At 43.0% G+C, this 16,678-nt stretch overlaps 1 protein-coding gene across 1 annotated transcript; it reads right to left on the bottom strand.

Moving 5' to 3' along the window:
• Nucleotides 1-4,500: 4,500 nt before the first annotated feature.
• Nucleotides 4,501-7,227, bottom strand: fzd8a (frizzled class receptor 8a). The gene has a single exon (XM_038724084.1). It carries the CDS (start codon nt 6,813-6,815, stop codon nt 5,070-5,072), a length of 1,746 nt encoding a protein of 581 aa, XP_038580012.1. The 5' UTR covers nt 6,816-7,227; the 3' UTR covers nt 4,501-5,069.
• Between the last annotated feature and the right edge of the window lie 9,451 nt (nt 7,228-16,678).

Genomic DNA, 16,678 nt, shown 5'->3' on the forward strand with positions numbered 1-16,678 from the left:
GCGTCAGCTATTTAAGTAAAATGTGAATAACTTTGAAAATGCAAAATATTTGGTTGAGTTATGTGTAAATATCATTTCACTTGGCATTTAGTAACATATGGCACACTGATACTGTTTGTACGCCATTGTGCTGTAAGTCGGATGTAGACGTAGGAGAAGTAGGATCCCCCTTTTTTGTATTACACTCACCATTTTATCAACATCAGCAGCGCTCTCATTGACTGCTTATTGTCTGATTGTTCTGCTCGGTATTCATTTACTGCAGAGCCGTGACATCACATCCATTTTCGATGCTGAGTGTGGGCACGTTTGTTGGACCAAGGGCTCACCCAACATGACCGTACCCAGAGAGAATCTGGCAAAACACTCAGCGCTTCAGATGAAAGAGGTTCTCCTTTTGTGTACATGTCAGTCAGTCAGTGAAGGACTGAGAGAACACAGAGTTCTGTCGCTGTGTGTGGATGTGTGTGTGTGTGTGTGTGTGGAGGTGGGGGGTCCTGGGATTGGAAGAGGCAGCAGGGGTGCACTGTAAGGACTACTAAACCACAGAGGCATTGTTACTGTGCCAACGGGTAGCCAGCCATTTATGCTGATATCTTTGTTAAGCTCAGTCACAGTGCTAAAATCAAGCATTTATTGGTTAATAACTGCGTGACTGACACAACATTAATTTTCCATTTCTTTTTAATTTGACCTCAACCTTCTTGCTAAACGCACAATTAAATAAGCAAACCAAACTGCAGCAGTTTCAATGACGTCCACATCCCTTAGAAACTATAACCATGAAGCCTGAGAGCTGAACCCCACTATTTTCCAACATCTGCCGTCTCAAATGGCCAGCCGGGAATAATGTGCCTGAGCTGGAGGCCAGGAGCTTCAACATTAATCTAAATGGGTCACAGAAACCCGAGGTCACTGTTATGCTTTATGCATGGGAGAATATGCCCATGGAAACTCTGGGGTTTTAGTGCTATTGTTCATCTTCCACGTACAAATGTAATTTGGAAAATAAAGAGAAATCAGGAAACCTAATGCAGGTCCACAAAACATATGTTGGTTTTACACAGAGGTTTGCACATTTTATTCTTAATGTCATTGTGAAGTCATACCTTTGTAACTTGTCACCCAAATTAAAAGTGCTAAATATGGTCTGATAGTTGTCTGTAATAATCTTTAATAGAAAAAAAATGAATGCACCTCACAAAAGGCTGTCCACAGCTGCAACATCTCCTCTAATGCTACAAAAAACAACCTTCTCCCAGGTGTATCATAAAGATAGTATTAAAAAGCATGACCTGCCTATCACCCCTGCACTCTCCTCTGTGTCTGCCTTTCATCAAACGCCGCCATTAATATTTGATAGGCAACCATGTCAGAATGTTCCTCCTGGCCCCACAAATAAGGCTTTAACACTGATATACAGAGAGCGATCAGAAAAGAAGACAATTCAATCAGAGCAGCTGCACGGAACATCTTCTCCTGGATTCATGCAAGGGCTGATGGATTTATTTGTTACCAGATTTCTATGCGGGGGTTACATGTCTGCACAAGCATAGAACATTGATACCACCTATTGCTGTTTGTGTGCTTGTTATGGGCCACAGGTGGCAGTTGAGAACAAGCCCTGACAAGATCAGATAAGGGGCATGTCCATAAATTATGTCCTAGTAAAAATAAACCATAATAATAAACCACCAACTCAGACTTGACCTGGACTATTACCAGTTAGCACCCAGCCATTCCCATGGCCCTGTCCTGTCTGTGTGAAGGTTCTCTTAATGACACTCTCATACTTTCTCCTGTAAAGTGCACCGAATAGGTTCAGTGACCTCTGTGGAGGAGCCGTAGTTGCCAGCTAATTACAATGTCTGCATAACGGCCATGCAGGGGCATGCAGCTTTAGGTGCCTAAACAGTTGGTTTGTGGAGCCAGGTAGTTTGGTATGGGGGGAAGATGTGTCCGTGTGATGTGTCTAGTGTGTGTCTTTAGCAGTGAATTCTTAAGAATGGTCCTGAACTTTGACTTATGTATCAAAAAATTTGCATTAAAAAAAGTAGGACTTTGTATTAAGAAGCTAAAAGTAACTTTTAGTGAAGCGTGATTCTTCAGTTCCGACGAAGAAGTGTCTACCTAAAATTCCCTCCGTCAACCACTGAATCAGCCAGCAGCTTAGATCATATTTCCCTTATGGTGACATTAACAATATGTGCCTTTTGGAATATTATTCTTAAAAATATTACATTTGTTAGATGTGTACTAATTTAAATACTCATCTACGGAGGCCCTATTATTCTTTTGTTATGTAAATCAAATACAAGTTCAACTGATTCTGTTTTTCCAAAGCACAGGACTCAACCTGAAAATGACCGCAACTAACCATTATTTTCATCGATCGATTTGATCTGCAGATTATTTTTCCAATTAATCGTTTCATCTACGAAATGTCAAACAATTGTAAAAAAATGCCCGTCACAACTTCTCACCACGCCGGTTGACATTTTTGCAGTCTGGTTTTGTCTGACCAAAAGTCCAACCTCCCCCAGAAATATTAAAAGTAATAAAAGCAGCAAACGCTCACATCTGAGAAACTGAAACAAGAGCGTGTTTGTCATTTTTTTCACTATTTTTTTTTCTTGAGTTATGGTTGAAATGATCAATAGATTATCAAAATAGTTGGCAATTATTTTTCTGAGAAATGAATGATCAATTAATCAGCTAATCGTTTCAGCCCTGAAAACTATGCATAACCATAAAAAGTTGACTGACAAAGTTTATACATTTAGAATCACTTTCATTTGCCATTCCTATGGCTTCGTTATTCACTGTCTTGTCTCTCACTTTCAAAAATTGAACTCTTGCATTTCACTGCATATAGAATGAACTTTAAATTCTATTATTGATAACAATGTGTTTAGTGTGAACATCAGGAAGAATCCCACATGGGATTGTTTTTATGCCGAATGCATCATGTCATGAACATTTTCATGTTGTACATGAGTACTGGGCGAGATCTTGTAAACGCTAACGTTAAGTTTCTCACTTCTTGTTAATTCTAAGATTAAAAGCAAAAGTACATCATATTTAGAATTTTAACATCTGTGTGCTCTAAACTCAAGTGTGAAGGCATGTGCAGCGCTGCTTTTACCACTAGGTGGGGCTGCACTTTAATGTCACTGCTAAGAGCCTGGCAATTGCTGGCGCTTGGGACTGCACACTGACTGATTGAGGTTTTTGAGGCAAACACCACAAAAACAAGCTGCAAGACTGAAAGCTACCCTGACTATTTGATGGAAGTATAACAGCAAATGATTCAGAGCATGAACTCCTTACCAAACAGAGGGGCAGTGCCGTGTTTAAAATTTCAGAAGCAATTTCAAACTTGCAGCTAAACAATAACATGATTAAATCCCAAACTTGACCTTTAGTAACTTCACACAAACACTAAAAGCTACACAGAAGTGTTGATGAGCTGCGAGGAAGCTAAAGGCTCTTTTGATCTTAAGAAAAGTACATTTTTTCTGTGACTTCCATCTTCATTGCTTGGTGTCTGCTGACAGCACTGATGCAAGATTTATGTGGCTGCTTTACACTCCCAACAGATGCACGTCTGCACTACACTGTAAAGAAGCTTTTGGGGTTTACATCTACCATCAGAGTGTAAAGGAATAACACAGGAACAAAGCAGTCACTACAAAGCCCACTGTCACCATTGACCAGCAAATCAGTCCAGGCATTTCTACGCTGGGTTACAGTGTATCATCTTATGCCAGCGCATTGGGTTAATTGGGACTAAACCAGATACATTTGTTGCAGAAATGCCTCCATTAGGGGCCCCTAAGATGTGAGATCATGTGAACAGACCACCTGTGGGGCTTTCATTGCTATTTCAATATCATTCACGTCAAGGCCCCTGCACTCGCTGACACAGCTTGAGCTCAGGCAGAAGATGTTTCAATTCAGGCGCAGCGAAAAAACCAAACACAAGACGCAGGGGCTCTGGCAGGTTTGAGCTCTGACAAACCCAGAAAGGCGAGGGGTTCCAAAATGCTCTTTCAATTGTAGGACGCCCATCAAAGCATCCAAATGGGGACGTTTAGGGGGAACCTTGGCACATCAGACAGACACTCCTAATACACACCACCTTTTATTCTCGGCTGTTAAAAAAAGAAAGATCAAAGTTTCTGCAGATGAAAAGGGCCTGTTCCCTGCATTTATACCCCCATTCACCCACTCCCTCTTTTACTAAATTAAGAAAGCGGGCTTCGGGCAGGCATGTGAAGAGGACTTTCTTAACAATTATGGAGATGCTCCAACTCAACCTCTGCCTCTAATTACCGGTCTCTGATGGTTAAAAGGGGGCTTCCTTTTTAGCCGGGACTCTCAAAAGCTTGACACCCTCAACACGGTGACCACAAGGAGCCACAAAATATGCCCGCACGGGCCTGGAAAAACACAACAGCCCCCTTTTGCATGGGAAAGCACTGCAAAGTTACACAGGTGTTGAGATTTATCAAATGTTTTATTGTCAAAATAAAGGTCATATTTGCTTTCTCACAAAAAGAGACATCTACACTTTGTACAAATTTACAATAGCTTATAAAGTGTTTCTTTTATACACAAATGTACACTTTTTACATAACCTTTATATAAATACATTTGAAATTACAAAAAGAATGACCCGTAAAAATACTTGGGCACTATTAAGGCTTAATTTAAACCCATCTTTGATGTGATTGGATTATACAATGTTATCTGGCACTATGTAAATAAAATGGCAATAAAACCCCAAATGCTCTTTGTATGAAGCTAGTTAGGAACCAAACTGTCTCTGTCTACAGCAAGTAATGCCCAGTTTGCTAAAAGCCTCCATCTGTACCTCTAATACATATAAACAGGGAGGTATTAACCTGTGTGAATGCTTCATCCAGCTCTCCCCACAGAGGTGTGTGTGGATGTTTGGGAGACACATCAGCAGCAGGTCATTACTATGCAAATTGCTTAAGACAGGGAGTGATGGGTTATCTGCTAAACAATTAGCAGTCCTCATAAGCTGCTTTCTCCCCCCCCATTCAAACCTGGGACAATGGCATCTGCTTGGGGCAAGACACGGAGCTGGCCGTGCCTGACCTCCACGTTAGTCCGGTGCTCACGTCGCTGTACATGGAGCCGCTGGTGCCTTTACTGCCCCAGCAGCACCTGGTGCAGAAAGTCCTCCAGGAGTCCAGAGTTTTACCGGACCAGATCCACACTCCGGACGTGATGCCCACCAGAAGGCACATAAAGTACTTTAACATAAAAACGGCATAGTCCGGGCTCCTGCGGTCCCCCTCTAATAAACAGTTGGAGCAGTTGTGTGTGATCTCCCAGCTTTGCCTGTTGTGCTGCTCATAAAAGTAACATGCGACTATGATAGTGGCTGGCACCGTGTAGAGCACCGTGAAGATGCCTATTCTGATCATGAGCTTCTCTAGTTTGTCAGTCTTGGTGCCACCTTGTTTGATGACGCTGCGGATCCTGAACAGGGACACAAATCCAGCAAGGAGGAACATAGTGCCTATAAATAAATAAATCACCAAAGGGGCAAGAACGAAGCCCCGTAGGTTGTCCAGGTTCTGGTTCCCCACGTAGCAGATGCCAGCCACTGAGTCCCCGTCAACGGAGCTCAGCGCCAGGACCGCGATAGACTTCATGCTGGGAATGAGCCAGGCGGCCAGGTGGAAGTACTGGGAGTAGCTGGCGATCGCCTCGTTTCCCCACTTCATCCCGGCTGCGAGGAACCAGGTCAGAGACAGGATGACCCACCAGATTGAGCTGGCCATGCCGAAAAAGTAAATAAGCAGAAAGACCACGGTGCAGAGCGCGGGGCCGGTGGTCTCGTAGTGGATGTGCTCCAGGTCGAACTCCCGGTTGCACGCCACTTTTTCGTGTCCCGCGATCAGTCTGACAATGTAACCGATTGACACAAACATGTAACAAGCTGAGAGGAAGATGATGGGTCTCTCTGGGTACTTGAACCGCTCCATGTCGATGAGGAAAGTAGCGACGGTGGCAAAAGTTGACACGAAGCACAACACGGACCAAAGTCCTATCCAAAAGGCGGTGAATGCTCTCTCGTCGTGCGTAAAATAGGGGTTGTGGCACGGCATGGCGCAGTTGGTGATCTGTCCCGTTTTGACACGGTTATAGAGCGGGTGACGGTCCGTGTTCACCGGCACCATGGGCTCCAAACACTTGCACCCCGGCTCACATGCGGTGGCAGGCGGCTTGTATTTTCCCGGCGCGCCGGGTCGGCCAGACTTGTTTTTAGATGGATTGTAACCCTTACCGGGATGGTTGGTGGGTTTGGAGAGGACAGGGGAGACTGTGGTGGAGTCGGTTCTGTTGTAGTCCATGCACAGAGTGTCTGGGTTGCCTTGCACCGGCAGCAAGTCACACTTCATCCTGTCCGGCCAGGGGAAGCCGTACTGCCTCATGAGAGGCGCACAGCCGGCCCGGGCTCTCTCACACACGCTCCGGCACGGCGGGAGAGGTTTTTTATAGTCCTCCAGGCAGATCGGGGTGTACATGCTGCACAAGAAGAACTTCAGGTCCGGTGAACACTGAATCTCAACCAGAGGCCAGAACTGGTGCACCTCCAGTCCTGCCTCGTCCTGCGTGTCGTGATTAAACTGGTTAGGCATGTAGGTGTAGTTGTAGCCGATCCCCTTACACAGGGGTACGGCTATCTCCTGGCAGGTGATCTCCTTGGCCGTGGTGCAGCTGGATCGGGGCAGGAGAGCGAGTGAGAGGAGCAGGTAAATCCCAAGCAGATCCATCCCTCCGGAGCGTCGTGTCCCCCTCTTCTGCTCTGGTACCAACAGCAATAAATCCTCTCAGTCGTCTGCTTTTGCCTCTGGTCCGGTTAGAGGTTGCGCAGCGAGCCCATCTCGCTTCTCTCAGGATCTTGCACGGAGTTGCAAGCAATGTGCAAGCCGTGTTTACTTTCAGCTGTGGAGGAGGAGAAAAAACAGCCTTCAGGGCGGGGGGCAGCAGTCAAGATGGCTGAGAGGAGAATCCACCTTCTTCTTTCAGTATCCACAGACAATCTGTTATTACAAAACTCAAGTGCTGCTGTCCGATCTCTGCAAACGGGAAATGTGGGCCTTCTTTCTTTCTTCAAAACACAGCGACTACATTCAGTCGGCTCGTCCCACCTTAGTCCCGGTTCCCATACAAATCAACGGCTGGGAGACGAAGCGGTGCCAATATATACCAGAGCCTGGCTGGCTACACCCCCGGAGCCGCTCCTCCAATCACAGAACGGAAGGGGTGGTGCTTTCCGGCTGTCAATCAAAGTTTTTCACCTAAATGTTTTGTTAGCAAATGATGATAGTAGTTTTGCCAGTGTCTGTGGCACCGGGAGGCAGGATGGAGGTGTGGGTGAGATGTAGAAAACGATGTCGCCTCCAGCCGACGATGACCACAAATCAAACAACCCCATATTGAAACAACAGCACTGCTTTTATGCATTTGTTAAGGCTAAAGGTGGTCTTGAATAAACCCTCTTCCCCCAAACCTCTTTCATATAGCGAAAGTATAATTTTAAACATTATAATCATAATAATATAAAGTAATTCAAAATACGACATGAAGCACGCCATGCGCACTGGTAGTAGGAATAATAATCTACTGTTTCATAATATGGCTCAGTGACTGAACTTTCTGTTCACTGATAGCTAGTGAAACGAGAATGGTGACACACCGGGCAGAGCGAGGGTGCGTCTAGCTCCAGATTATTGTTTATGTGTGTGTTTTGTTTGTGTGTGTGTAGGCTGTGTGTGTGTGTGTGAGAGAGAGAGAGAGAGAGAGAGGCCAGTTTGGTAAATTGGCTAATTTGCGCATGATAAGACTACCCAGGGAGCTGTCTGTCCTTGTGAAAAGCTGTTTTATTTTTTAAATGAGGTGCTAATGTTTCGTTTAACGCTTGCATAGAGCTCCGCGGGAGGCGTAATTGCGCGAGGCAAAGACCAAGCAGCACAGCAAGGAGACAGTGGCAGAGCAGCTTTAACATGCTTACAGTGTGTCTGGCAGTTATTTGACGCAATCTTATTGCTGTAACTGGTGTTTTTTTAAATGTCTGATATTATCCTATAATTTCTGTAAAGAATGTGTCTTTATTAACCTCATGACATTCTTATCTTCTGTGTGTGTGCACACACACACACAGAGGAGGCTACTTCTAAAATATGGCTTCAGATGCTTAAAATGACACTCAGCAGTACATTTATACAGACATACTTATGGACATGTGCTTGCTTTTGCAGTGGTGGAAAGTAAAAAAAAAAGTACATTTACTCAATTACTTTACTTAAATGGACTTATGAGGTGCTTCTTGATTTGAATTTATCAATTTTATTGTATTTTATACTTCTACTCCACTATATTTCAGAGGGCAATATAATACATTTCACTGCACTATATTTATCCAATAGCTAGGGTTATACAGCTTAGTATTATTATTAGTTTTATTGTTGATACTTGTTGATTACTTGTGCAAATATATGTTTCTGACACTAGCTCCTTTTATTCAGGTAAGATTTTGCAGGCAGGACATTTTGTGTATGTATTTTTGTAGTGTGGTATTTAACTAATGTCCCTTTTAAAATAATACTGTGTGCTTTCATACACGAACTAAGCACAATAATAATGCTCCGTACTTGTATAGCGCCTTTCTAGTCTTTCCGACCACTCAAAGTGCTTTTACACTACATCTGCATTCACTAGTCATACACATTCAACCTAAGTGCTCAAATGGAAACTAACATTCACACTCACTCGTACACTGGCGGAATAGCCGCCAGGGGCAATTCGGGGTTCAGTATCTTGCCCAAGGACACTTCGACACACAACCAGGGGGAGCCAGGGATTGAACCGCCGACCTTCCGATTAACGGCCAACCTGCTCTACCTCCTGAGCCACAGATTAATGTGATTAATGTTGGTATCTTACCTCAGAGTGTGAACTTAGAATGAGGGACTAACACTTCATTTCACAGAAATATTGTCGTGTGATGTCGTGTGATGTTAAAAAGTAGTTTTTACAGACCTAAAACACTCTTATAACTTATAAAGGATGTATAATTGATATTTTATCATTGTGAGTATCATTATCATCATTATTACAGACTCTTCAAGGACGCAAAACCATGCAGAGTCTGGTAAAATGAGGCCGACCATGTGATCTTCACATCTGTTCGAAACTCGATATTCATTTCACCAACAAGAGGGAAGTGTTTTTGAATAGACATTTTGTGCTCCACTGTGCACGCAATTGCCCGCACACACACACACACACACACACACACACACACACACACACACACACAGTTCCTGCAGAGTTTGGGTGCTAGGAGGCCAATGTGTGGTCATACAGTGTTAAAAAAAGCATCTTCCTTCCAGTTTCCCATCCATGCATAATGCAACACTGTGTGCATGAGCCAGGGTGTGGTGGTGCTGGGCTTTAAGTTTAGTAGTATTGTGTTTGGAGTGGAGCCAGTTCTTTATCATGTGTGGCAACTTTTTTACAACCCCGACCCACTGAATGTATAAAATAACCCAGAGTGAGCTGAGCATCAGGAGACTGATTAAGTGACTCACCGGGGTGAGATAACAAGGAAGGAGCTCTGTTAATGGCTGTTTGCTCTTGATTAGGAAACAAGACTTCAGTTAGTCAGTGCTGTGGAGTTATGTGACTGTGTGCACATGTTGGGTGGTGTGGTGTTTTCTCAATAATAAACCCCAGGTATTTTCGAGATGTGTGAAAAAGGACACATGATAAAAAGGGAGTGAGAATAAGGTGCTGATCACGTTGTGGGAGAGTGATAGAGGAAGCAGAGGGAGGATGGAAGAGGGCAAGAGAGGGCGTCGAGTCTGTTCGGTGCAGAGATAATGATTTACTCTAAGGAAATCCACTCATCTCCTGTTTGCAACACAGAGCTGCACGCTTTGGGAAAATATCTCTCCAGACTAAAGCCTTAAAGGAACACTCCAATGACCAATGAATAAAACCCAGAATCACATCGAGATCCAAAGTTAATTTTTTCATTTTAAAGCCCCATTCTGTCTGTCAGAATCAAGTGCTCCTGCTGAAGGAAGGCAGCCCATCAAGTGTGACTGCGTGCCAGATCCTGGGTTTACCTCGGAGATGGTGAGACAGAGATATGCTAATGCACCTTTATCTTGTAAAGGAAAGCTTCGAGGAGATTTAGCCAATCTAGTGGACACAATTCCAAGAGCCTCGGTGGCATTTAGCGGGCTCGCGCTAACCCGGGGCTGCTTGTTAAGACTTCATTAGCTGTGTTTGCTCAGGCCTCTTCTCTCCAAAGAGGTGGAGGAGGGCTCCCCAGGCTCCAGCTTCAGCCCCACTATAGACACTCCATATGGGGCTTGTTTGCTCACGGCTGGCCTGGTAATCACTTTCAGGTGGAGCTAGAGGAGACAGAGCAAGGCTGAGGGGATTTTGGGGAGAGCTCGAGAGCTGGAAACCTTCCCCCTAAGCCCCAGCCCCCACCGGCAACCTCTATGGTACTCCTGAGGTGACAGAGCATGGAGCGTGTACCCTGTGAATTAGCTCACCTAGGGCCCATTACCTTAACAAACACAGCCAGCCCCTCCAATCAGCCTACTGCTGGGAGGACAGGCGGCCTCTGTAAATCCACCCTTACAGCCACGACCCCTCTCTGTGAGACCAGGAAGGACTTGTGTGTGTGTTTGCATGTAGAGTAAAAAATATAAGTGAAAGAATCAAGTCGTGTCTTGAAGCAACACAAGGCAGCTTTCATGATGACAAGCTACATGCACACATTACACTCACGTTCACCCTACCAATAAGTGATGCTTCATACTAAAAGACACAAAAGGGATAAGAGAGGCCAAAGACTTAAAAGTATCCAGAACTGAAATCTTCCAAATCTCCTTTTAGTGGTAAAATTTGATGTGTTGCAATCCTTCATTATTAAAGGTTCAGTTCACCCAAATACCATACATGCATATTTTCTCATTAACTCTAGAGGCGCCTCCCCATGCAGATAGCTTGGGATTTATTTGCCCATGTTGTGAGATTTCCATCTCTGAGATTTCTGCTTCCAAACCACAGACCTTGACAAGGAACTACTTTCTACTGAATAAATAGCCTACTTCATAACGAAGTCTGTGGATTAACAGGAACACTGATATTAGAAGGAGATGTTGCTGTTGCTGTTGCATTATTTAATGCTGTGAATACCGCAAACAAACTTCGGAACCACTTTCTAAACTTGTTAACTAGTTGCAGGAAATGATTTGTAAGTCATTTTCTGGTGGTCTATAGATCATTTATAAGTCATTAACAACAAAAACAACTTGGGCTACCAGGTTGTAAACAATTCCTGTGAATGATTGGACTGTTTGATCACTCCATGTATTGACATTTACAACAGCACACTCAATGAATTAAAAAGTTTCATCAATAACATTTTATCATTAATAGCTGCAGACTAGATTAGAAAGCGAGAAACCTGTGAGCATTTATTAATAGCTGAACATTTTGTCACTGTCCAAATCAAACCATGTGTCTCTACTTTCTTCTACTTACTACAACTTACCGAACCATTAAAAAAAACCATTGAATGATCTAGAAAATGCAATGTCGCAGAGCTAAAAACTTGTGCATGGGTTTCACATGACAGTGCCAATACCAAATAGAAAGGTTAAACTCTATCCAACGGGACTTTTGACAACTTTTTCTTTTTTTTTAAATTTATTTGTGTGAATCAACCCTAATTAAAAAACACTGCATTGTTTGTCTAAATGCCATGCTTGGTGCAGCTTTAATCCTGTGAGAATATTTAGTTTAAAACTGGCCGCTTATTCGTTTCACATAAACAGTGGAACTGAATATAAGTTGCTAAGCAGCAATGTTACATAATGTCACAAACATCTGTAGTTGTGAGTTACACCTAAGAGCTTGAGAAAAGCAGATCCACTTTTTTGCTCACTAATTAAAAAACAACACTGCCTTCATGAGGAGAATCTGTACCATTCTCCTGCAGCCAAAATTACTGACTGCCATCCCTGAGCCAAGTGTGTGTGATTGTTTAGAGTTTTCAGCCATCTGATGCCACAAGAATCTGGCCAGCCAGCAGAGGTCTGCTTTTGGCTGCTACGATGCCTGCTACTTGACACTCCCGTCAGATTTATCTCTCCTCTTGTAAAACAGCACGAAACTTGTTCTCTCTATCCAGAAAGGTAAGCCCACAGAGATTTCTCCTACTCAGGAAACACACACACACACACACACACTCACACACACACACACACACTCACACACACACTATCTCATATAATAGCGGGAGCTGATTTTTTTAACCCCTGCATGTAACCAGAGACGAGGCCTGAGCGGCTGGTATGACACATGGACGGCACTTAAGCAGGTAGACTTGCCATCTGGGTTCAACACATGGGGTGGAACACTTGTCTTTGAAACCTGAAGGCGGTGATTTCATTTTTGTGCTCTGCTGTCTGTTGTTGTTGTTGCAGCACTCAGCAGTGGGATGCTGTGTAAGGGTCGGCCTGGTTGCTTCAGTGCTGATTCTGACCAGGCTTAGGGGGGGGGGGTTCAAAGGTCACAAGGGGTCTGCATTCATTTCCATAGGGAGGGAAGCGAGTCCTGCTAATGAACTCATCTCATTACTATTCATGAAGTCTTTGAATACATCGTATTCCACCCAGACCTGTGCTCCTTTAACCTAATGTCAACTGCTAAAAGCTAAAAATCCCTTGTTTAGATCTTGCATTGTCAGCTAGGACTCTTGGGATGTCTGTTCAGTTCTAAGAACTGTGATTTGTTGGGAGATTTTTCTAGTGTGGTGTAAGCTGTAGAGCAATTCTGAGCTGTGTCTCTATCTTTGATTCACTGGTGAGGCTATGATTCAAATACAGGGGTTGTTATGCATTTCGTCCATAATATAGTTTAGACAAAATGGTTGTGTACTGTACTGTGTTTGTGTACTCCAGTACCTCCATAAAACCTGTCAAGTTTGAGAATGGGGTCATAGTAAAAAAATGTATATTACTATATAAACAAAACCACAACATACGAGTACAGTAGTAACAGACGTGCAGTGTGCCAAACTTTGGGTTAAAGGGCAATTGGGGTATTTTTCAACCTGGGTAATCTACTTTAGATGTGGCCAATCTTTCTTTTTTTTTTACTACTAGTTCTATAGCACACCCACGTCAACAGCCTAAATCAACAGTATGTGTAGATAAACAGGCAGCTTGTCTGATTATTCAGCAGGTTGCCCTGGAATAGATCTCTATGCAGTTAGCTACTATAGCTAATCTCATGATGCTGACAACAGGCGCTGGTTTTACAAGATATGTGTAAGACTGGTCTATTGGAGTTAAGACAGGCGTGGTTTTGGTCTTGGGCCACACTAATTTGAGTTAGACTGAGTTGTATTTTCATTGTAACAATCAGTTTTAGTTTGTGTTTCCTTTAGAGACAGTGTCTCATTTCTCGCTAGATTCATCAAGTAAAATGTCCATATGAATGTTAAAATCAATGACGCATTTCACTGTGGTTGGATTATATGATTACACGTGACAAATACACTTGATTGGCTGAAATCTTCCTTATGGTTTGGATTTAGCAGTCTGAAGCTGTAGCTCATTTGATCTTGTGTGAAACTTGAGTGTCAAACTGTTTGACATTTTGGGAAATACACTCATTGCTTTCTTTCTTGATGAGAGTCAGATAAGAAGATTGATGCCACTCACATGTCTGTTATATAAATATAAAGCTACGGCCAGCAGCCATTTAGCTTAGCTTAGCATAATGACTGGAAACAGGGTGAACCAGCTAGCTTCCAGGTTGAACCAGCTAAACAAATGAGATATTACGTGCACCCTGTAAAACCAGCAGGATTGTTTAACCTTTAACCAGAGCTAGGCTAGCTAGCTGCTTCTAAGCTACGCTAATGGGTTGCTGTATGTAGCTTTAAATTTAATGGACGGTTATGGGAATAGTATTGATCTTCTTATCTAACTTTCTCTAAGAAAGCGATAAAGCGTATTTCCCAAAATTTTAAACTATTCCTTTAATTAATTTAGATAATAAGAATTAATGGTAAATTAGTCCTAAATAATACAATAATATCAGAAGTCTGTATATGATAGATATCTCTGTGAAAGCAGCCCAGGAACAAAACGGGAAAAAACAGAACTAGAAACGTCAATGGAAGCGTGTACTGTATATCCTTCATTTTCTGTCCTCACTTATCCTCTCTTTAGCACCGTCTCCCTCCCTACCTCTCGCCCTCTCCGTGTGTGGCGTACTGTGAAACAGATGGCGAGGGCAAGGATGACCGCCAGACAGAAGGAGGGAGAGAGAGTAAAGGCAGAAAACGACAAGGTAGGGAAGTGGGAAACCATATCCAGAGGGTGAGAGACAGAGAAGCAGAGAGGTAGCAGATGTGTAAAACACAAACGACCTTGTGGAGTTTGCGTCTCGTTCTTGGCGGTCTCCGATCAAACCCCCGATCGCGCTCACTGCACACATCAGAGGCTGAGCAGCATCCCTGGTGAGCTGCCCTGGGCATCCTATACTGCTCATTAGCAGTCCGATTAAGACATGTTTATGTATGCAAACATGGCATTATTTACAGTATTAATCTCGCCTTCACACTGGGTTTACATAGACTACTGTCTGATAGACTTGATTTGGGGAGCAGTTCCAGGCATACAGAACATTATTTGAACCTCTTTGGCAAACATCTGCGATGAGACTCTTAGGTGGGTGGTGTTTGTGTAAATGTATGTGAGTGAGGGAAAACTCAAGCTCTCCAAGGACAGATAGTGGAACACAGACACTAGGCCAGGCATTGCCTAACACTGTAATGTCATGTGTACACTGAAACGTGTAGCAAGTCAGCATCAATGAGAAACGAGTGGAGGTGTCTGGGCTCAAATGTTTCTTCTAGACTTTTACTTTTGTGTGCTGTCTGAAGAAATGTAGTAAACATGGCAAGGAAAATACTAATGAATGTGGACCATGGACTTTGATGGTCAAAATGATCTCCTGCATGTCTACATTGATGTTTATGTTATTATGTAGATTATAGCTATTTTCTCTAAAGGGCCTTAACTGAAGAATGGAGCCATTTGTCTTCTGTGGAGGGCAAAATGAAAGATCATGTCTGTGTAGCATATTGTTATACTGAAGAAAATATAGGTACATACATCTTAGTTAGCAGTTAGGTATTTTCTGTTGTCTTTATTTTTCTGTTGGGAGGGGGAGCTTTTTCTTTTGGCCAAACCAATCAGGAGTGATCCCACCATCCCGTCATTTTGCTAGGAGCAATTCACTTTTTAAAACATTTTTGACATAGAAACAATATGTTGATTTTAGAGTTATTTCTGTAAGCTTGTACAACTGCGCCGATCTCATCCACCGGTGTTGCCATTTTTCTGTAGCTGTTTTCACAAATGTAGCTAGGTACTTTCTTACAGTAGCTATGTAGGAAGATGATGTCCCATTCTTTATCTCACCCACTAAACTCTGTCTGGTCAATTGTTTTTCTTACAGAAGGGAACAGACATCAGTGGGTACAACACCAAGCCTGAACAAATCAGAAGTGTGGACAGCGAGTCAGAGGTCTGGAGAAGAGCATCTTACCTAAAGAGTAAAAGGAAAGACCACTCTACACAACCACAGATGGTTAATTGTGAGAATATAGAATCATTTGTGATGCAAATTTAGCTTTCTGAATGCCATATTATGTTAACCTTTGTCCTCTGTGTCCTTTTCCCTCTGCCATTTTGATTACCTCTCAACACATGAAATGCATCCACGCAATTAATGTTGTGTTGTTTCTGTCTGATTTAACGGTTGTACCTTTCCATCCACTCCTGATCTAACAATGTGCAACAGCACAGACAGATAAAAGCTTGCTCCTGACACTCTCTTCCACCTTGAACATTATAGGGGCCTCTACTCCAGCAAACGTTAATTGGATCAATTGAAATAATCTTGTTGCAGAAATGAGGTTAGCGGGCTTGGCTGAACTCCTTTGAGGGAACTTTGTTTTATTGTCACTGATTGCATCAGGCAGGTAAGGCACAGTGTAATAATGCTTCGACTCTAGACTGAGGACGTCTTTATCAATCAATGACACCATTAAGATTGGCATCTCCAGACAATGCAAGTGTGTTTAGTTGGCTGCTACACCAATTGTGCAATCAGGGAGGACAAACATGGGGGTTGTGATTGAATTCTTAGTGAGCTGTTACACTCTTGTGTGACCTGCTAGTTTGCATATTCCTGCTAATTTTGGCTGGTGATTAAGTCTTGTTAATCTGTGTCAGTCTTACATTTGACATACAACCGTTGCCTGATTCACCATTCTCTGATATTCTCATAGGACTAAGCATATGTGGAAAATGTCTGGTATAACTAAAGATGTGTGTTAAGGGGCAGTTTCATGTCATGCAGTCATACCTGGATGCAAAGTTACAGCTGCATGAGCACTGCAGATGTTTTGACAGAGGGAATCTATTATAGTTTGCTAAAGGAAAATGTGTGAAAGACACTCTGGATGAGTCTGAGTACTTTTTAACGTGCCGCAATAGACATGTAAAGGTGAACGAAGCACCAGAGGTTG

Source organism: Micropterus salmoides, unplaced genomic scaffold (genome assembly GCF_014851395.1).
Source record: "Micropterus salmoides isolate LMB-PRFRI ecotype aquatic unplaced genomic scaffold, ASM1485139v1 Ms_hic_scaffold_1, whole genome shotgun sequence".
Lineage (NCBI taxonomy): Eukaryota > Metazoa > Chordata > Actinopteri > Centrarchiformes > Centrarchidae > Micropterus > Micropterus salmoides.